We start from the raw sequence: 22,622 nt of genomic DNA on the forward strand, positions 1-22,622 counted from the left end.
TTTTTTAGCACATTTAATGAATTCTTGTTTGTTTCACATTTTTGGTGTGAGTAACTATAGAAGCAGATGGACAAGGTATTTGTACTGTTTGTGATTGGTAGGCACTGACAACAAATTGAGCCTGAAGCTCCCAAGATAACAAGTGAATAGGATTCATACTTGTGATGAGAGGCAGGCTGTCCACCGTAGCTGTGATGTCCCTCATCGCATAGAGGACTTTGTCAGCAGGAACCAGCTCTTCTGTCTGCCCCACGATGCAGCAGCCAACCTCTTCCAGAATCTTCTTCATCTGAGTGAACATTTACATTCATCAAACTCTTGGAGAGCCAGGTGTGAGCTTTGACTGCAGCTTTTATGTTCAGTCTATCTAAAATGTTGTGTGCTTCTATCTGTAGAATAGGAGCACACATCCTAACAGGTTGATATACCCAAGATGTGATTCTGTCAATGTTCCTATATGATGACAACATCCATTGTAGATCTGGAAGGACTTTATCCATGCCAAATGTTTAATCATAGCATTTAAGCATAACCAATGAATATGTGAAAGATTTTAATTTAGATTTATGGATATGTAAACATAACTTTAGGGGATATACTGAGAATCTGGCATTGATCTGTACCTACACTGTATACCACTGCTACACAATATATTTCAGAACCTCAAATCAACATTTCCATCTTTTGGTGTGCCACTACTCTCAAACATTGCAAGAGACACCTCTGTCCCCAGACCTGTCAAGAAATACCTAGTTAGTTCCCTGGCTGCAAATGACTAATGAGGTTCTCCACTCCAGTCCCACAAGTGAAATTTGTGGGGACTGCAGACCACTGTAGCAAAAATTGCACACCTTAAAAACTTCTTGATTCGGTCCTACCATAAATGGTGGGCAGGAGGCAATCAGCGTATTGGCTTGTAAGTGACAGGTGTGCTTTAGGCCATGGATTAAGCATGAACCTCATTCAGTGTGAAGCATGTGGTCAGGATGTCTGGTGGCACATGGGACGCTAGGGCTTTAAGTGAGTTGGGTCCCTCTGGATCTCAGGCCCAGTAGTCATTAATTTGCAGACATTGAAAAAGGGTCCCGATCAGGCCCTATGTTCATGTTCTTAACTTTACAGACAAAAACACTGATCGATTTCTGAACAATGAATGTACAAAACATTATGGTAATTCATGTCAAAGATTTAGTTCCTGTTTATATTTCACATTTGACTTAATCCTGCATTCCCTAAGAGTGTTTGCTGTTGGCATGTTGTGTTTCTGTATTTTGTCATGCAGGATATTCCTCCTGTATAGAGCATACTTTGAACTGGGTTGCATTCAGATGATTATTATGGGCCACCATTAAGATCTCTGGATCCGAGGCTGAAGACAGTGCAAGTTTCTCACACTGCCTGTCAGTGACTCAGGAAGGTGGCCAGAATACATGATCATCCAATCCTTGGCCTCTCAGCACAGTACACAGTGCACAGATCAGTAGTCACATCTTCCAATTACAATTGTTATTCTGTGCAGGATTCTGTCTCTGAAGGAGGTACACAGTTAAAATATTGACAAGATGAAGGTAAAAGAAAATACAATGCTTACAGGTCTGTGGGTGCATTGTGTGTTTAGGGGCGTGAAGTGAAAGAGATGAGGGAAATTGTATCCAGGAGGGAATCAATAGAGGGTGCTGAAGAGGGAAGAGAGGAGATGTAAGATATGCAGATGGAGGAAATTGGGAGAGAAAAAGGGAATACATGTCTAACATACAGTGAACATAATGGGAGGGATTAAAACTCTAAAGACCACTATCCTTCTTCAGTAACGTTTAATTCACAGTCTCATAATTTCAGAATTAAAACATTTTCAATATTATTTATAACAAAATCACTTTTGATTCTCATTTATCCTAAACAGCTAACAACCACTGACAAAGCTAGTCAGGTTGATGTTAGGAGTATGTCAGTTTAAAGCTCAAAGAGGCACCAAAATATTGGTGGCAAACCAGTGAAATCACACAACTGTATTTTAAGTGTGTAAGCTATGCCCTTAATTGCATAGGCCACGCCCATTTCAGAGACCTCCTACTTTTTTCATCCCACTTTGGGAAGCCACTGCTCTCCTGTGCCATGGTTCCGCACATCAGAGGACGAGGCTGTGGCGAAAGCCACGTCAGCTTCAATGCACTGAGAGGTAGGTTACTTTGTCAGCCCCCAGCAATGACATGGGAATGGTGGCCTCCCTGGGGGCAGTGAGAGCTCATAGTCACAAAGGGAAGAGAAGCAACCAGGGCACAGACAGAAACAGAGAAAACTGGTAATATGTGTTCACTGGCTGTGACGGACAAGCCAACATTTTGTCAGTGGCTTTGTGTAACTTGTGCCTCTCATTGAGGAGTGGAGGCCCCTTCTATCTTCACTGAGATCTTCTAACCTTGTGTTGTTAAAGCAATTTCATGGACATGAGGACTGGTGAAATTCATTCAGGATACCAATCAGATTTATTAAGGGGGTGTAGGGAGTCAGGGGTGAACACATATTTATAATTGTATGTCTTTGGCAAGCAACCCACAACTTGAAAGGGAAAGTGCGTATATTTTAATGAGAGCCTCCAGTGCTTTACTTGTAGGTGGCGATGGTGTGGCGTTTCCGTGCACCGCAAGACAAATGAGCTTGTGCTGTGTGCATAAGTAAATAAAATATATTATGTGCATCAAAATTAACCGTAGTGGGCAGTATGTAATGGGTATGCAGGCACCAAATAGGCAGTTGAGGGTTACGCTGCCAGTAATGAAGCAGTGGCGTAATGAAACATGAGGAGGCACCCACTGCAAAGTACCTTGAGGGCTGCGGGGGCCTTCGTTACACCACTGTACTGAAGCATTGATATCAGGTAAAAAGGTGGATGGGAAGTGCCTTTCCATGAAAAACAGACCGGCATTTACATCGAAGCTAGGCACCTTCCTTATATCACCAACTAGAGATCCTCCTAATTTACAATGAAAGGCCCAAACATTGTCTTTGTCATTGTTTTCAAAGCACTCCAGGCAAAGCAGCATTTTTCCTGCTAGGGTGTTGCAAAATCTTGCCTTCTTCCAGCATGAAGATGTCCAATGTGTAGAAGGTGAAGGGATCTGATGTGAAGGAGGTATTTTGTTTGTGGTCCATCCACAAAGCTTTAGATAGGGCTTTGGCATGTGAGTGGGACCGCATTCCATAACTTAGGAGCATGTGTGGTTAATCAGGGGTCACCTCTTTCAGCCTAGGAGAAATTCAATACAACTAAGAGGTTGTTTTCACATAAGCATGATAGCCTATTAGGGACATATTTGTGGATTTCTTTTTACAGCTGGCCAGTTTGGCATTTGTGGGCGAGATTTCTAGCCTTGAATGCTAGCGATGCACTCACTGCTAGCCAGTGCAGTAATATAAGTGTAGGAAGTCCTGATTATTCACACCTATACCTAGTCTTGCTTCTGTGTTCTGAGTGTTTTGAAGTTTGTAAATGTTAAGCCTGGAATCTTTGGTGTTGTTTTCCCCTACTTTTTGCCTTCAATCCTGCTGTTTTTGCTGACTTTGTTGGCCTTAGGACTCTGCACACTTTACCACTGTTAACCAGTGTAGTGACACCATTTTAGTTGTGTTTTGGGGCACATTATTTTAGCAAATAAGCCTGCTGCCCGTGCCCTTTAGCCTAGTTACATTTCATTTTATTCCATTTTTATTCTTTTAGAAATTATCACATTTGTGGTGATGTTTTATTTTCCTCTATCTTGCTGTTCTTTCATCTAGGAATGCATTTACATTTCTTAGCACAACATTCTCTCACTCTGTGCTTTGCTCAAGGCTGCAACAAGATAGTGTTGCTGGCATAAAGTGGTACATTGCGTCTCTAACATTTCACAGAAACATATGTATTTTTACATGGGGACTCTTTTCTCAGAACACTAGCTGATTTATTATAAAACATCTCTCTGCCCCCTGTATGTTAGAGGAAGGTTCCAGCCAGATGACTGCCACCGCATGTTGTTTGACTTCGCTGCAGCTGCTTGCTGAGACTGCCATTTCCCTGATCTATATGGGGACTGTGTCTCGATAGACAACAGGCTTCTTCACTACTGCCATACTCAGGTATGGGGGATGATGTCGTCCCGGGGGGTCCTAAAGGGTGGATTAGGGCTTATCCTGCTGTGCTCTAACCTAGAACATTAGTGGAGTAGGTAGGAATCATACATCTCCCATAGTGACTTTCCTTGTGTTTCACTTTTCTTGTCACCATTCTCTTTTTAGTATGTTTTATCACCCTAATTATTGCAGTCCATGACTTTTTATCTAGAATGCAGCTGATTCAATAAAACCTAATGAACCATTTTCTGTTTCTGTTTGTCTTTGCATCTGTGAGATGAATGTAACTGGGAGAAAAGGATAGGATCTGACCCACCACGATTTCCCTGAGAGGTCACAATGTCATGAGCTCAGCTGCCACAAATCTCCCCTGCTCTTGGGCGTAGGTGAGGTGCTGAGAGCTGGCCGGAAATGGATTGGGCCGACAGTTGTCACATGGTGTGAGATCAAACTCAGTTCCCCACAATTCAGGTGATGTTGCTGCCCAAAATCCAGCAGCCTCATTAGTACAGTGAGAGCCAACGCGACACCAGTGCTAAGGTGCTCTCCCCTTAAACATGGTAAAATTGGCTTATCCCCATTTGGCACATTTAACTTACTTGTAAATCTCTAGTAAAGTGGTATTACCATGTACTCAGGAGCTGGAAGTTAAATGCTACTAGTGGGATTTCAGCAATCATTGTGCTACCCACTTAGGTAGTCTTTTAAAGGTGTCTCAGGCCTGATATTGCAGCCTGTGTGTATAGTTTTAGACTGCCATGTTGATCTGGCAAAATAACCTTTTGCCAGCCCTAAAACATCTTTATAAAAGCATATAGATCAACCCTACGGTAGGTCCTAAACAGTCCCTAGGGCAGGCGCAGTGTATTTAAAATGGGACATGTACTTTCAACTTTAATGTCTTACAACTCTTAAATTCATTCTTCACTACTACAACGCTTACCTCTCCCATAGGATAACACTGGGTCACCTCATTCCAATTAATAAGTAATAACTTTCAATTGGGAGCAGGTAGGAACATCAAATTTGTGGCTAAAGAATAGTAAATTAAAGCCCTTTTTAATGGTACAATGGGATTTTAAGTCAGATTCTGAAAATGGCACCTTTAAGAAGTTGCCATTTTCTTGCCCCAACCATTTGGTGCCTGTACCTTGTGTCACTTGACTAGGTTTTGGCAGGATTAGCCATTTCTGACCTGATTGGGGGGTGAGATGTCACCTACTACACTACATATCACATGCCACTCCCTTCTACACTCTTCCACTCCACTGTACACTACTCCACTCTAAGACACTCCACTGTATGCCAATCCACTCAATCCCACTCCACCGTACACAATTACACTGTATACCACTCCACTGTATGCTACTACACTCTACACCACTTTGCTCTACACTGCTCCACTCTACTCTGTGCCACCCCACTCCATGCCACTCCATGCCACTCCACAGATGCAATTTTACACTGTATGCCACTCCAGTGTATGCCACTCCTCACTGTTCCACTGTACGCTACTTCACTCTACGCCAGTCCACTGTATGCTACTCCACTGTACACCAGTCCACTCTGTGCCACTCCACTGTATGCCGTTCAACTCTACGCCACTTCACTATACACTACTCCACCCTACACCAATCTACTCTACACTATTCCACTGCATGGAACTTCACTGTACGCTACTTTGCTCTATGCTTTTTCACTCACCCCACTATACTGTACGTCACTCCAGTAGATGGCAATCCACTGTACACCACTCCACTTTACAATATTAAATTCTATGCCACTGCACTGTATGCCACTCCAATCTATGCTATTCCACTGTATGCCACTCCAATGTATGCTATTTCACTGTATTACACTCCACTGTACGCTAGTCTACTGTATTCCACTCAACTGCATGCTATTCCAATTTACCCCACGCCACTGTACACCACTCCAGTCTAGGACACTCCATTATATACCATTCCACTGTACACTACTCCACTCTATGCTATTCCTCTCTATGCTACTTCACTGTACGCCACTACTCTTGAGGCTATTCCAGTATATGCCAACCCACTCTACACCACTCCATACTACTACAGTATATGCCATGCCACTTACACCACAGCACTCTATGCCATGACACTATATGCTACAATACTCTACAATACAACACTCTACAACACAACACTGCAAAACACTTCACTCTGCACCACATCAGTCTGTGCCACTCGTCTACTCCGGTCTACGAACCTCTACTCAACTGTATGACACTCTACGCCCCTCCGCTCTACCAAACTCTACTTCACTCGATACTACTCCCTGTACAACCCTGTACTCCAGTCTATGTCACTATACTACACTGTAGTCCATTCCATGCCCCTCTTCAAGACTGTACCCTACTCTAAGAATTTTTTTGCAACTCCCACTATGCGACTTCATCAGAATTTTCTCAACTCTGCTCTATAACACACTACTCCATTCTACCTGACTCTACACACTATGGGCCTGATTACAACTTTGGAGGAGGGTGTTAATCCGTCCCAAATGTGACGGATATCCTGCCCACCGTATTACGAGTTCCATAGGATATAATGGACTTGTAATACGGCGGGTGGTATATCTGTCACATTTGGGACGGATTAACACCCTCCTCCAAAGTTGTAATCATGCCCTATATGCCACTCCACTGTACCACACTCTACTTCTCTCCACTATGCAACACTATACTCCACTCTATGCCACTCCTCTCTACGACACGGCATACCACTCCACTGTAAGACAGGCCACTCCACTATCTGAGACTTATGTCCTCTCTACGCTACGCCACTCCACTCGACTCCACTGTACACATATTTATCCTACTCTACGTGCTGCACTGTACAACACCCTACTACACTGTATGCCACTGTACAACACTGTACTATCTTGTATTCTTCTACACTTCACTGTACAACTCTACTCCACTCTATGTCACTCTTCTCCTCTCTAAGACACCTTATGCAGCTATTTCTATGCCACTCCACCACGCTTTACTCGATTGTACTTTATAGCACACTAGTCCACTGTACTACGATAGTCAACTGTATGCCACTCAACTTTATGCAACTCTGTGACACTATATACCACTAGATTCTACCATACTCCACTCTACAACATTCTACTCTACTCTGTTCCACTCGACTGTACTCAACTGTCTGACACTTTCCAGTACTATACAACACAGCACTCCACTCCACTATGACACTTTACTACACTGTATGATATGCCAGGCCACTCTACTTGACTCTAATCCACTGTACAACATCATACTCCACTTTATTACAAATTACAACATTTTATCCTATGCAACTCCACTCCGCTTACGATACTTTGGCCCCCTCTATGCCACTTTTGGACACTCCCCTCAATACCAGTCCACTGTACCTTATGACTCTAGCTTCTACAACACTGTTCTTTACTATACTCTATGACAGCGCATGCCAGGATGGCTACCGGTGCTGACATTAACTAGCGAGCTCCGCTCCAGGCCTGAAGTTACCCTGCACATTAATCCTGCCCACACTCTCCAGGTGCTTGTGATGAGGTCCAGATAAACCTGGGCTGCCGCAGACACAGCGCACGGACCAGTTTCACCCACCGCATGAGGCAGCTTGTGCATTGGAGGGCCTTGTGTCTCGGATCGCTGGCGAGGAGGAGGCGGAGCCTTGATACGGCCGACGTGAGAGCTGGGAGAACAGCCGTGGAGCGGATTATAGTGGTCCTGCAGGCCTGCTTGCTCCATTGCCGGCGTAGCTAGATATAATTGCGAACGAGTCGGCACTGAAGGCGCTGAAGGAGGAGACGAGCGCTGCACCGGCAAGAGGGACCCTACATTGTACAAAGCTGGAACGCGTGCTGGAGGATGGCCCGTGTGGGATGAGAACATTGTACTAAGGAGAGAGCGTATCAAGAACACGGGTCCCCCTCTAGGAGGGAACTCCCCGAGAACCTCCGCAATGCCCCCCACAGGCGCTCAGCTGGAGCATTAATAAAGAGCATAGTTCTATAAGCAGTAGGCACGAGCTGACTGGCTACCAGGGGAAACAGCTAATACTGCTGAAGGTGCCTGGGAGGGGCCTCTGACCTCGTCGACCGCTCTCATCGATGCACAGACACTTAGGGCCATATTTATACTTTTTGACGCACAACTGCGCCAACGCAGTTGTGCGTCAAAAATTTTAACGCCGACTAACGCCATTCCAAAGCGCCATGCAGGCGCCTTATTTATGGAATGACGTTAGCCGGCGCAGCTGACTGCTGTGCGTAAAAAAAAATGACCCACACCAGGCTGCGCCGGCGTAGGGGAAAATGGAGCTTGGGCGTCAAAAAATGGGGCAAGTCAGGTCTGAGACAAAATTTTGGCCTCAACCCGATTTGCGCCATTTTTTTTTACTCCCAACCCCCATTGAAATGACCCCTGTCTTAGCACAGACAGGAGTCATGCCCCCTTGCCCAATGGCCATGCCCAGGGGACTTATGTCCCCTGGGCATGGTCATTGGGCATAGTGGCATGTAGGGGGGCACAAATCAGGCCCCCCTATGCCACAAAAAAGTTTTTTAAAAACACTTACCTGAACTTACCTTAAGTTCCCTGGGATGGGTCCCTCCATCCTTGGGCGTCCTCCTGGGGTGGGCAAGGGTGGCAGGGGGTGTCCCTGGAGGCATGGGAGGGCACCTCTGGGCTCCTTCCGAGCCCACAGGTCCCTTAACGCCTGCCCTGACCAGGCGTTAAAAAATGATGCAAAAGCGGCTGGACGTCATTTTTTTTTACCCGCCCACTCCCGTGCGTCATTTTTGCACGGGAGTTTAAATAAGGCACACATGCCTTGGAGTCATTTTTTAGACGGGAACGCCTACCTTGCATATCATTAACGCAAGGTAGGTGTCCACGCAAAAAAATGACGCAAACTCCAAGATCTTTGGCGCTAGACGGGTCTAACGCCAAAGTATAAATATGGAGTTAGCTTTGCGTCGGATTTGCGTAAAAAAAAACAACGCAATTCCGGCGTAAACAGAGTATAAATATGCCCCTCAGCCTGGACACACACTGAGTGCACCCACTGATATACAGAATGGGACTTAGGCCCATATTTATACTTTTTGATGCAAATCAGCGCCAGAGCAGATTTGCGTAAAAAAGTTTACCGCCGGATAACGCCATTCCAACGCGCCAGCCGGGCGCCTTATTTATGGAATGATGTTAGCCGGCGCTGCGGCCTGGTTGGCGTCAAAATAAATGACGGTAACTGGGTAGCAGAGGCGAAGAGAAGACTGGGGCTTGTGCACCAAAGAATGGTGCAAATCAGATTAGAGTCAAAAATATTGGCTCTAACCTGACTAGCGCCATTTTTTGACACACAACCCCCATGGAAATGACTCCTGTCTTAGCAAAGACAGGAGTCATTGCCCCCAGCACAATGGCCATGCCCAGGGGACTTCTGTCCCCTGGGCATGGCCATTGGGCACAGTGGCATGTAGGGGGGCCCAAGTTAGGCCCCTCTATGCCACTTTAAAAAAATATATATATACTTACCTCAACTTACCTGCACTCACCATGGATGGGTCCCCCCATCCATAAGTGTCCTCCAGGGATGGGCTTGGGTGGCAGGGGGGTGTCCCTGGGTGCAGGGAAGGGCACCTGTGGATTGCTTCCATGGTCTCCCACCATGGAAATGAGCCCACAGGTCCCTTAACGCCTGCCCTGACCCAGGCGTTAAAAAACGGCACAAATCCGGCTGGGTGCCTTGTTTTAAGGCCCGCCACCTCTTGTGCGTCATTTTGACACCAGAGGATAAATAAGGCGCACATGCCTTAGAGTCATTTTTTGCACAGGAACACCTACCTTGCATGTCATTAGCGTAAGGTAGGTTTTCACGTACAGAAAATGACTCAAACTCCATAACGTTGGCGCTGGACGGGTCTAGCACCAAAGTATAAATATAGAGTTAAGTTTGGGCCAAATTTGCATTAAAAAAATGACGCTAATCCGGCGCAAACAGAGTATAAATATGGGCTCAAGTGTGATATCTAGGGCCTGCACCCTGATCCCAGCTGCCACAGTGCTGCATGGCTCATTGGTGCGCACCTATATCAGGCGGTACACTGAGCAGACAGAAGGCCACGGTGAGGCAGGCAGCCAATAGACTGGAAAACGTGCGGAGGTGGGTGGAATCCCCTGCAATCATGGTTAAACCAAAGGCGACGCGGCTGTCACCACCCACAGAGGGAGAAATGCCACTTCTAACTTCCACCGTGAAAGATCATACAGTGACCTTCCAACAGATGAACGAGACCCTACGGGTCCACTCCACTCAATTCGATAAGCTTCTACAGGCAGTACTGGAAACCTGGACCACCTTAGAAGTTAAGATTGACTCGGTGGGAGGTAAATCTACCTAGGGCGGACCACTGCAAACTAGCCGACAGTGTGTCCGAAAACAAAACCACACTAACAACGGTACAGCCAGAAATTAAAGACCTACAGAACCAGTTGCAGCTGTTGGAGATGGAGGTCTCATCTCTGAAATGCAGAGCTGAAGATGCGGAAGGACACTCGCAGAGAAATAATGTCCATTTTCTGGGGTTCCCAGCGTGTGCAGAGATGCCCAACGCCGAGGTAATTCTAGAGCAATGGTTGAAAGCCACGGTGCTGGCAAATAATGTATCACCCTTCTTCTCAGTCGAACGTGCTCAGCGGATCCCGGGCAGGCCTCCGCAGCCGGGGCCCAACCCCGGCCATTAGTAGCACGGCTCCTCAATTTCCGCGACCGTGACTTGATCCTCCAGAGTTTTAGGTCTCGGGGACCTTGGCAGTTGGATAACAACACTATCATAGCTTATACCAACTACACTATGGAGGTGCAATGCAAGCGCACTTCATTAACAAAGGTTAAACAGCTCCTTCGTGAATGCAATATCACCTACTCCTTGTTGTTCCCAGTACGACTTCGAGTGATAGAGAGGGACAACTCACATTTTCCCATCGCATGGACATGGTTACATGCCAAGGGCCTGGTTAAAGGTATCAAGACCCGCCCCTCCAGGGTGCAGGTGGCCGAGGGCCAAGCGCAGGCGGCCGAGGGCCAAGCACAGGCCTTGATAGAAGCTACCCATCCCACATCTAACCAGTACGCGGTACTTTGAGAAAACAAAGCATTCGACTCTGACTCATCATTAGCTGGCTCAGGCGAGTCCACGATTCTTTTCACGCTAGGCCCTGTATTGACTCCGCGCTCAGCAGATGACCTCTAATATCGCACAATAGCTGTTGACATTGGTACATCACCTCTGGACCATGAGCTAAATTGAACTTTTCTGGTGGTGCAAGAGGTATGGAGTTCAGATCTTGCACCCTAGAAGATGATTGGTGAGGCCCTGCACCTCATCCCGCAGACTCCATTTGTTGGCCTGGTCGGTGCCTCTTCCGAGGCCTGATGCCCTGGACGCAAGCGCAGTGGATGGCTGTGTGAAATGGTGAGACCAGGTGAGAAGACATTTGAAGTGGGATGGAACTCGCATGATCTCAGCCCTTATACCCACGCCCCCTCAAGTCACATGGGTTCCCGAATGGACACTGTTTAGCACATCATTATTAACACCACCCGTTGTGCCTACATGTTATAAGGTGGTTCGTACCCCTGTAAGTTTGAACTCTGTTTACTGTTTTTGTGTAATTATATGTTCTTTGATGGTGACTCTGTTGGGCTATGGAGGGTAAGGGGGAGGATGGGGGGTAGGAATCCACTTGCAACATCGACTCTCACAATGACTGCAATCAAGTATAATACACTGATAGACCATACACCGATCCACACACTCAGGACTACATGAAGATTGACAGCTATAACGTATTAACGCGGAACGTGAGCCGTATGGCCAATTCCATTAAACGCAGCAGGATATTAACATACCTCACACGTCACAGAATCCATATAGCGATACTACAGGAAATGCATCTCGCAGACACAGAACTGCTCACCCTCAAAACCAAATGGCAGGGACTAGTATATGTACAACGACGTCAGCATTCGCCAAAGGGGTGTTAATATGGTTGGCTCCAGAAGTTCCGTATGAGGTGGGGCGTTGCACGGTGGATGACAACAGTCGATATGTGTGACTGGAAGGTTCACTAAATAGTACACCACTATCCAGTGCAGGGTTATATGCTCCCAATTCAAAGCAGGGAGATTTTCTAATGTCACTTACACCTACACTCTTTCAGGACCCAACGGCCAATATTATACGAGGAGGTGACCTAAACTGCGTGGCAGATGTAGATATGGACCTATCCCATCCACCATTAATAGGTGATCCCAGCAGGAAAGTGTCACGTGAACTGGAAATGTGGATGTCCGAAAGAGGACTGTGTGATATATGGCGCCTCTTACTCCCCCAAGATCGAGAATACTCCTTCTACTCCCCATAGGTTACATACCCGCATAGATTTGCTGCTGCGCACTGCCGGACTGACCCACGATGCCTCCGAAGCATCCTACTTGGCCAGGACATTGTCTGACCACTGCCCATTGATGATCACCATAAAATGGGGAAGAATGCATGTTCACATACCTACGTGGCATCTACAGCCAGACACGCTGACTGACCCTCCATTTTGCTAAAAGGTGACTGATTGCATCTCCAAATATTTTTAATTAAACGGAGGGACGGCCACGTCGTGCGCAGTGGAGTGGGATGTTCACAAGGTTGTGCTGAGAGGCCACTACCTGACAGCTGCAGGGGGAATAAGGCGTACACTGGTCTGGGAATTAACATCATTGGAAACAGACCTACGCACCATGGAATGAGCAGTAGCACAGGGCACACTTGACCCTGATACTCTTCGTGAACCACAAGCACGACACAGACAGGTGGACATGTGCTTACGAAATTATGATTATCGACATTATATCACTAGGACACACTCAGAAGGAGATCGTTCCAGCAGGTTATTAGCATGGCTGGTCCATGGCTAGCATCCTCACACTCCTATAGGTGCCATAGGCTCAACTCTGGGATTGTGGTTAACACACAGGCAGTCATAAATGATGCCTTTAGGCACTACTACAGCAGATTATACGCGGCTAGACCCGACCCTCCAGTCACACAAGTAGCAGACTTTTTTCACTCACTTCCCCTCACTCATCTTTCCCCACTACAACAGACGGAGTTGGATAAACCCATAGAGATTGAGGAGATCCAAACGGCATTGCGACAATTAGCTTGCAACAAGATCCCAGGTAACAATGGGATACCAGTGGAATGTTACACTACCTTCGCTGCGCAATTAATTACACCATATCTGGAGATGTTACACAAGGCACAAACAAGAGGGCAACTCCCAACTCCCAGACTCTCAGACTTGTGGTTTTGCCCAAACCAGGCCGGGACCTCCTAGATGTGTGGTCATACAGGCCTTTATCACTGTAAAACCTGGACTGTAAGTTGTTGGGCAAGGTCCTTGCAAACCGACTGCTCCCACTGATGACGCACTAGGTACACGAGGGCCAATTAATCAATCAATCAATCAAAAGATTTTATAGAGCACACTACTCACCCTTGAGGGTCTCAAGGCGCTGGGGGGGGGGGGAACGAGAAAAGGGGGGGGTGGAGCAGGGAGGGTCACTGTTCGAACAGCCATGTCTTGAGACTCTTTCTGAAGAGCAGGAGGTCTTTGGTTTTGAGAAGGTTGGTGGGGAGGGAGTTCCAGGTTTTGGGAGCGAGGTAGGAGAAGGATCTGCCTCCTGTGGTGGTGCGTTGGATGCGGGGGACTGTGGCTAGGGCGAGGTCGGCTGTTCGGAGATTGCGTGTGGGAGTGTGGAAGTTCACTCTTTCGTTGAGGTAGGTTGGGCCGGTGTTGTGGAGGGATTTGTGAGCGTGGATGAGGATCTTGAATGTGATTCTCTTGTCTATGGGGAGCCAGTGAAGGGATTTGAGGTGTGGTGAGATATGTTTGTGGCGGGAGAGGCCAAGGACGAGGAGTGCGGCTGTGTTCTGGATTCTCCGGAGTTTGCGTTTGAGTTTGAGTGTGGTGCCGGCGTAGAGGGTGTTACCGTAGTCTAGTCTGCTGCTGATGAGTGCATGGGTGACTGTCTTTCTAGTCTCTGGGGGAATCCATTTGAAGGATTTTTGGAGTGTGGAGTATGTGGAAGCATGAGGAGGTTAGGGCATTGATTTGCTGTGTCATGGAGAGGGAGAGGTCTAGGATGATGCCGAGGTTGCATGCGTGGTTTGCGGGGGTGGGTGCGGGGCCTAAGGCGGTGGGCCACCAGGAGTCGTCCCATGTGGTTTTGTTGGGGCCGAAGATGATGATCTCGGTTTTGTTGGAGTTAAGCTTGAGGTGGTTAGTAGTCATCCAATTGGCGGTGTCGAGGAGAGCAGTGTGTAGGTTGGTTTTGGCGGTGGTGGGGTTGCGGGTGAGGGAGAGGATGAGTTGGGTGCCATCTGCGTAGGAGAGGATAGTGATTCCGTGTGCTCGGAGGATGTTGGCTAGGGGGATCATGTAGATGTTGAAGAGTGTGGGGCTGAGGGAGGACCCTTGGGGGACTCCGCAGATGAACTTGGAAGTGGTGGAGTGGAAAGGTGGGAGGCGGACTCTCTGGGTCCGGTCGGTGAGGAAGGAGGTGAGCCAGTCTAAGGCTTTGTGGCAAATTCCTATGTTGTGGAGGCGTGTGCGGAGTGTGTGGTGGCAGACGGTGTCAAAGGCTGCGGAGAGGTCTAGGAGGATGAGTGCGACAGTCTCGCCTTTGTCGACTTTGGTCCTGATGTCGTCAGTGCATGCGATGAGGGCAGTTTCCTTGCTGTGGTTCTTGCGGAACCCGGATTGTGAGGGGTCAAGAGTGTTGTTTGCTTTGAGGAAGTGGGATAGGTGGGCGTTGACCAGTTTCTCAGCAACCTTGGCGTGGATAGGGAGAAGAATCAGGGTTCATTCCCGGACGGAACACCTTCCTAAACATTATAGACGTCTTTTGCGGTTAATGTCAGACACTCCAAAGTTGAAACATGACAAAGTTGTGGTATCACTAGACATTGAGAAGGCTTTCGATACCCTCAGATGGCCTTTCTTAAGAGAAGCTCTGCGGAACATGGGATTTGCTCATGGATTCCTAAATTGGATTGGTATTCTGTATTCTAACCCCTCAGCTCATGTCAAAACAGGTAAGACCATTTCTGAAAGCTTCCCTAAAGGTCGGGGTACTAGACAAGGATGCCCATTATCACCACTGTTGTTTGCACTAGCGATGAAGCCCTTGGCGGCTCAGCTCAGACAATGTGCACAACAGTGGGGCATACCTGATGTTAATAGGCAACAGATCATATCCCTCAATGCCGACGATGCGCTGATATATCTACACAAATGTACGTCATCGCTCCTGGATCTTTTGCAGCTACTACATCTTTTTGAGGATCTATCCGGCCTGCATGTGAATTGTTCGAAATCTTGTTTGTTCCCATTGACTCCGGTCCTGGAGAAATTAAGATCGACTCTTACAACACAAAGACTGCCATTGTGCTATTCACCATTTAAGTATCTAGTCATTCAAATATACCACAATACAGTGGATCTAATAGAGGGCAACTTGAGACGCGTGGTCCGATCAATTTGGGGCAACCCTAACGTTCTGGGGCTCACTGCTGCTTTCCCCCTTGGGACAGGTAGAGATTGCAAAAATGATAAAACTCCCAAGACTATTATACTATTTTACAGCACTCCTGGTAGTTATCCCTCGCTCGTTTTTCGAAACTCTGAATAACTTGATGGTAGGGTTAATATGGGGGACCGGCGAGTAGCACTCACTGAAACATTTTGCCCGCTCCCGCAGGGGCATCTGGGTATGCCGAATTATGAGCTGAACTACGCGGCAGCACAACTTCAGTGGCCATTGCAATGGTTGCAGAACCTATCTCATATGGAGACAACACTAGTATACAACAGCCTGGGACATACGAACATACTGATGTGGCTGCAGGATTACACTAGCCCTCCACTGCGAGCTAAGAATCTGTTGGTCGCAGCCCGTAAGTGCTGGCGCTGTTACATACACGGTGTGGGTGTGCTCCCCTCCTATTCACCCAGGATCCCATAGCTGGCGTCCAGGAGGTACGGAAATTAAACACTTACCACACCCTTGAACCATGGTTAGAATCGGGAATACAAACAATAGGAGACCTATTCAGGGAGGGTCACACTATGACGTATACCGAACTAGATGACGCATATGGCATAGGCCCACGGCGATTCATATCCTAATGAGCATTGAAACAACTTATACGAGAAGTCTGGCGAAGCGGAGACACTGAGCCCATAACCTCACCCCTATTGCATGATGTACTAGCTGGCTTGGGATCACACCACACCACATCCCAGTTCTACAACATCCTCCTTGGGAAATCTGATGTTGTTCAAATGAGAGCGCAGGCGAGATGGGACGAGGTTCTCCCTGAACCGCTATTGCAGTTTGCATGGACTGCAGCGCTCCGCATGATAACAGAAGTATTGCGTAACCCTCGATTTCGCTTCACTCAGTTTAATTACTTGCACCAAACCTATCTATCCCTACACCGGCTCCAGCGCATGTTGCCTCATGTTAACTACGAATGCCTGCATTGTGGTGAACTGGATGCTACCTTTTACCACATGACATGGTCCTGCCCACCAGTTCTACGGTCCTGGCATGAAATAACCTCCTTAACAAAGGAATTATTTGGTCACTCAATATCCCCCACACCCAAATCCTGCCTGCTTGGTGTACGTGCAAGGTCCAGGAAAGAAAAACAAATAGACAGGTGTATAGATATGGCATTTGTGCTGTTTAAACGCCTTATAGCAATGCAATGAAAGGCACTGAATGCACCAGACACGCCGCTGGCTAGGTGACTTGCTAAAATGGGCGAGGGCGTAAGCACAAGCTCTTCACTCACTCCAAGACCGGGGGTGATATTAAAGGGACTGGGGTTCTGGGACAACTTTATAACTATAATTGAGGCCAAGAATGATGCTCACGCCCTCCCTCCTGAATTCATAGAGGTGGCCCCATGCACGTCGGTCTTCCACTTGGGAAATGACGACAAGATGGTACCAAGATAGGGGTGAAGGAGCAGTTCCCAGGCCGGGAAACAGTACACTATGCACCACAGACCCTCAAAGACATACATCTCCGCACAAACGTAGGAGAACACAGTCCCTGCATGGTACTTCAGAAAGAGGCCTGATGCTAAGTGCCTGCATATACCACACTACACATAACTAATGCCTCTCATGGTTGAATGGGTGATTAATAAACATTTTACAGACATGATGGGCATCCGAAACATCCATGAACTAAAAGTGCTCTGCTATTGTAATACGCACTAGGGTGAGACTTAGGAGTTTTTTCTTCTACTGTGACTTGACTGTGCTTGTGGAGGATCCACATTACAATGTTAATAAATATAATGAGCAGTGGGCTCTCCCCCCCCCGCTTGCGACCCCCTTTTTCATATTGTACGTTGATCCTGTTAATATGATGTAGACGCAGTAGCCTGGTCGGCTGTCGATTGTACATTTTATTCTATCTCACATAATAAAGAGATTTAAAAAAAAAAATACTATACTCCATGATAAAGCACTCAACAACACTTGATTAAATGACACTGAACACCACGTAAACCATTTAAATCTAATGAAAAAACAAAGATTAAAGATAATTTATAGTTAGGAAAACTTTATTTATTCTTTCAATACCTAGTCAACTTAAACTACACAAGCTGTAGAAATTCTAAAGGTATATTTATAACTTAAATTTCTAATTTACGCACCACCTTCAGATTACTACAAGTCACGCACCTCCATTCACAGTCTTGTCACCTCACTCGCCACACGACATTAACTATAACGTGTCCCTTCTCCATGCATTCGTTATGCTCTTGCTTATTACATAACGTACAGCATGTGAAATTATAGCATTTATAGCACTTATGACATATCAAATTACATCATTTCAGAGAAACACACTTCATGGTAGAGTGGCGAGCTGAGACTTAGAACTTACCTGCAGTGTATTGGTCACTGATGTAACTTCCGCTATGAAATTACTCCAGATAAGGAACCTGAGTAGTAACGGATTGGAAACCTACCCTGTGCAGCCGTGGAAGGTCAGCAGTCACTGGTAAGAGCACAGTAAGACATTTCAACTTATTTTTAAACTGGCACCAACAACAAACACCCTGAGCCAAGTGTGTGAAAGAGAGCACAATATAGAGGTCAGGCATGATTCTCTTGAGTCTGCTCCACTCCGCCCTCGCACCGCTCAGCCCCCTCACTCGTCTTCCCACCGCGCAAGGGAAGTGTCAGTCAGAGAGGAAGCAAAGAACATTGCAATATCACGACTATTGGAGTCGCAGGAACTACATGAAAACACAGAAGCGCCGCTCTGTAAAGGGATGAGCCCCGCCTACCCATCCCTTACCTGCTCTGGACGCTGAGAGACGTTGAATCCTGGCACAGACTCCAGTTTATCCAGAGTGCCCCCTGTATGGCCCAGTCCTCGACCACTAATCATCGGCACCTGAGGAAGGAGGATGCATTAAAGGTGAACACTGATCAACTGGCTGAGGAAACATGAACAGTGAAGATGCTGCTGGAGCCGAGAACACTCCTACATTTGGTGCAAGGAAGGAATCTACGCGAGGGTTTGGTCCATACTTCTGCAATGGGCATGTCGTACACTTCTTTTGTTGGTTGCAGACTGGGACAGAACCATAATTCCCATAGCTGCCAACAGGCCTGAAGTCACGCGTGGCGGTCAGTCCTGACTTTTAGCCAACAGCAGTTTGCATGCAGAGATTGTTGTGCCCACATTCATGATGTTCAGAGTCAAACAAATGACAAATTAAAAAATTCTCTTGGCTAAAAAGTCAGTACTGCTCACCGTGCCACCTGCTCACTAGATCTGGTTCTGCCATCCATTGTACGATTTGAAAGTGAAATCAATGACCAAACAAATCCTAAAAAATAACAGGGTTATCTACACAGATCAGCGTTGCCATTATTCTGTGCTTATTTCTGCTTTTTTAAACATTGTTTTTCTGAACCACCTATGTACATAATATTTTCAAATGATTTCCACGCAGAATACAGTCTATTTCATCCACACACACGCAGTTCTTACATGGAATATTGGGTTACCAAGTCTTTGCAGCAGCTACTCGATAGTTGAGTGGTCACATTATCTCAGATGGTGCAAGCGCTGTTTGCCATGTTTGAGGAACCTGCAATTTTGGTAGCAATTATAGCATCACTTTTCAATTAGTCTTATTAAACCCTGCGCAGTACTCTATACATGGGGAGATTTCATTTATTTTTTTGGATCCTGACCGTCTGCTTTTCTTACAGTATGGAGAGGATCGTTCTCGATTATATTTTAGAGGCCTATAAATATCAAACTTTCAAAAAAAAGTAATATGGACTGCACTAAAAAGGGGGCAGATTATTTCACAATCAAGGCAAACACCTGACAACATTATTAGTAGAAAGAAGGAAGCATTGGGAAGCAACACTTTGCACCTATATAAGCTAGTATAGGGTTTGGTATTGGCCGGACTCTGGTATTGGCCGGACACTTACTGATTCTTCTAGCTGACGTAATAACAGAGCAAAAAGTTATTTTCCCACATAGAGGTGAAACAAGCTACAAGATGACATTCGTTGGAATAATGCCCACCCCACTAGCATGCTCAATGTTTGTGGTCATCATACAGGGACATACCACCCACTGCACGAGACAAGCCCACTGACAGCAGTACTCCATCTCTGGCTTGTGAACAACATCACAAATTCTGCATGCCTTTTCAGAATATAGGCTTGACCCGCCACTTCTGGGCCGGGTGTGTTGGTCTGCTCAGGTGTCACAAGGGAGACCTCCCCCTCCCAGCAACCCCCATGATCAGTTTTGGATTCAGAGTCACACAGACACACCAATTGTAACTATGTAGGAAGCCTTGTGCTGGATGACGGTAGCAGTATCATCTTCATGACTGAGGTGGTAGGACTACCTCTCAATTGACTCACTCAGACAGATAATACAATGTGTAGCCAAGTAAAGAGTATCAAACCGTAACTGCCCTCTATCTATTAACTTATGTATCAGGGGCATAAGGGACACATTGTGTACTCATCCGACAGGACCAACCATCCAGAGTTAAATAACTCTCAGCACTATGTAGGCTGTGTGTGTGTTAACCTCCAGGGAGAGTCCTGTTTGTTAGATCTATTAGAATTGCCAAATTTGGTGTATTCTCAGCAGCGACTTCTGGATCTCCAACAAATAAGGAGATTCTAGGTGTCTGTACCTGAAGCTACTGCATGGGGGCTTGGATGGAACTATGATGATGTCTCTATATGATAGGCCGCTCAGTGAAGGTCTTGATGTTCTCCGTTCCATTGTTACCTTAATGGTTCTTTGTCGATGGATCATATAGTGTTAATTTGTTAAATCTGACTCCTCTGGCTACTTTGTAATATTTAAACTGCATATGCTTCTTTACTATACAATGTGGACCACTGATGATTGCGGTTCACCAGCTTCAAGAATGGTCTTTGTGTATGTTTTAGTACTCTAACTTTGAAAAGGAAACAAACAAAAGTTGCGCAAAAAAAGAAATGAAATGATACTCTGCATTCTTCTGTTACATTGTCTCTGGGTAGGTTTGCTCCTATGTCTCCCTGTGCCTCATTGAGCACGTGGAGGTTCAGGAGAGTTTCAGCAGTGAAGTGGTGTTTTAACAGCAGGAGTGTGGTGTCAATAGGAAAGATGGGGCTTGAGGGTGTATATGTTGGCTTCCAGTTACAAGGCTTAAGGTTCCAGTACCTCCCTCATCACTGCTCTCCAACTGTATAGGTACAGATTGATAATTCTAGCTCTTTACAGGACTTTTGGGGCAAAGCTGCCTCACGCAGTCTTTGGAGAACGCTCTGCGTCCTGCGTTGTTCATCTCGTCCTCGATGTATATAGTACGCAAAAGCCTTATTCTTCTGTCCACGAACACTAGGACCACTCTAGACTTCCCACCTAGGGCATCTAAGCCTAGAGCTCTAGCACCCTGGACCTGATTACCTTTAGATGCAGAGTGTGGCCAACTCGAGTAATTTACTTTGCATAATTGCATGCAATTTCAGAAAATTGCTTGAAATTCTTCTGCAAAATGCAAAGTTTGCATTAAGTATTTTAAATGCGTCCTTAGATGCATATTAGACACACAACGCATTTTGCACTAAAAGAGCAAAAAAAACACAAGGGCAGGAAACTGGAGCTGCTCACATTCTGTTCGCTCACGCTGCTCCTAAGCTCCAGTGCTCACGTTTTTACTCGAAAAGACTGGAAATTAGGCAGTGTGGCTTAATGGCGTAATTTTGGAAATTTCACTTAGCAAGCATAATGCAAAATAACAGAAATTATGCAAGATCACGCTAGCATAAGAACAATTTCACCGAGGCCTACTTGAGATAAGGAACAACGGGGCCTGTCCCTTGATGCCTAGTGCCCAGAGAAAAGCGAGATAGTGTACGTATGAGAGCTAAAATCGCATCTGTCCTTTACATACCGCACCCTTCCTTCCTGCAAATCTGGTATCTGCCAGAAATTTTGTGAATTGAGGTGAGGGGATATTTTGTGGAAGGGGGAAGGAATAGGGATTGTGCACACCAACAACTCCCATGGTATCTATCAGAATCATTTAAAACTGGTTCATCCCTGTCAAAAAAATGTCACCTTTCCATCTCTCTCACTCACGCATTTCAGAGTCTCAAAACACTCCGATGTGGCCCTTATATGCTATGCTGGCTTTATACAGAAAACATAAAAAACGTTATTGAACGAGTTTTAGTAGACGCTAGTGTCCTAGTAAGCTACCATTGTAAGGTATGACGCTTGGATAGGCCTCAGCCTACTGGATGTCTGAAATGATGAAACGGGAGAACTGAAGTCCCTGACCTATACAGTCTTCTCGAAGTAGCTGTGAAATCCTGGGTGCAGTCTCCGTTTTCTCTTTTTTGAAGGATCAAAGGAAGGAGGGTCCCCTTCCCGCAGCAAGCCGTCCTGGCCTGGATATCCACCATTGGTGAGAGAAGAATATCTACTTGAAGCAAGTACCAAAAGGCAAAAGCAGAAACACCCCGAACTAGATGGAGAGGAAACTCAGTGCTTAGAGCCAGGAATCAGAAGACAGTAGAACAGGATCCCAATAGAAGGGGGGTACGAGCCCAATGGCTACCTGAACAACTGTAAGTGTTGCAATGTAATAAGCTTGAGGCAAAGTGAAATTACTAGGGGCGGCTCCTCTGCTATGGTGGAGGAGCATTGCCCCCGCCAGCAGGAGCATCAGCGAAACCTTTAGAGTAAAAACATAATGAACTATGGACCATATCTATGGAAGCTTAGGGTCGCCTTAGCGCCATTTATTTTGGCGCTAAAGCGGCACAAACATTACTCCATACTTATATTTTGATGCTAGAC

The 22,622-nt window shown here is 46.3% G+C and overlaps 1 protein-coding gene across 3 annotated transcripts in view; it reads right to left on the minus strand.

Annotated features, from left to right (window-relative positions):
* Positions 1-22,622, minus strand: part of TYMP (thymidine phosphorylase) — a 159,142-nt gene that overhangs the window by 65,011 nt on the left and 71,509 nt on the right. For all 3 annotated transcript variants that reach the window (XM_069229455.1, XM_069229456.1, XM_069229457.1), the window contains exons 6-7: positions 18,579-18,677; positions 160-289 (exon numbers count right to left, since the gene is read on the minus strand). In XM_069229455.1, coding sequence (XP_069085556.1) covers positions 160-289; positions 18,579-18,677 — 229 coding nt within the window. The remainder of the gene's footprint in view (positions 1-159; positions 290-18,578; positions 18,678-22,622) is intronic.

This window comes from Pleurodeles waltl, chromosome 4_1 (genome assembly GCF_031143425.1).
Source record: "Pleurodeles waltl isolate 20211129_DDA chromosome 4_1, aPleWal1.hap1.20221129, whole genome shotgun sequence".
Taxonomy (NCBI): domain Eukaryota; kingdom Metazoa; phylum Chordata; class Amphibia; order Caudata; family Salamandridae; genus Pleurodeles; species Pleurodeles waltl.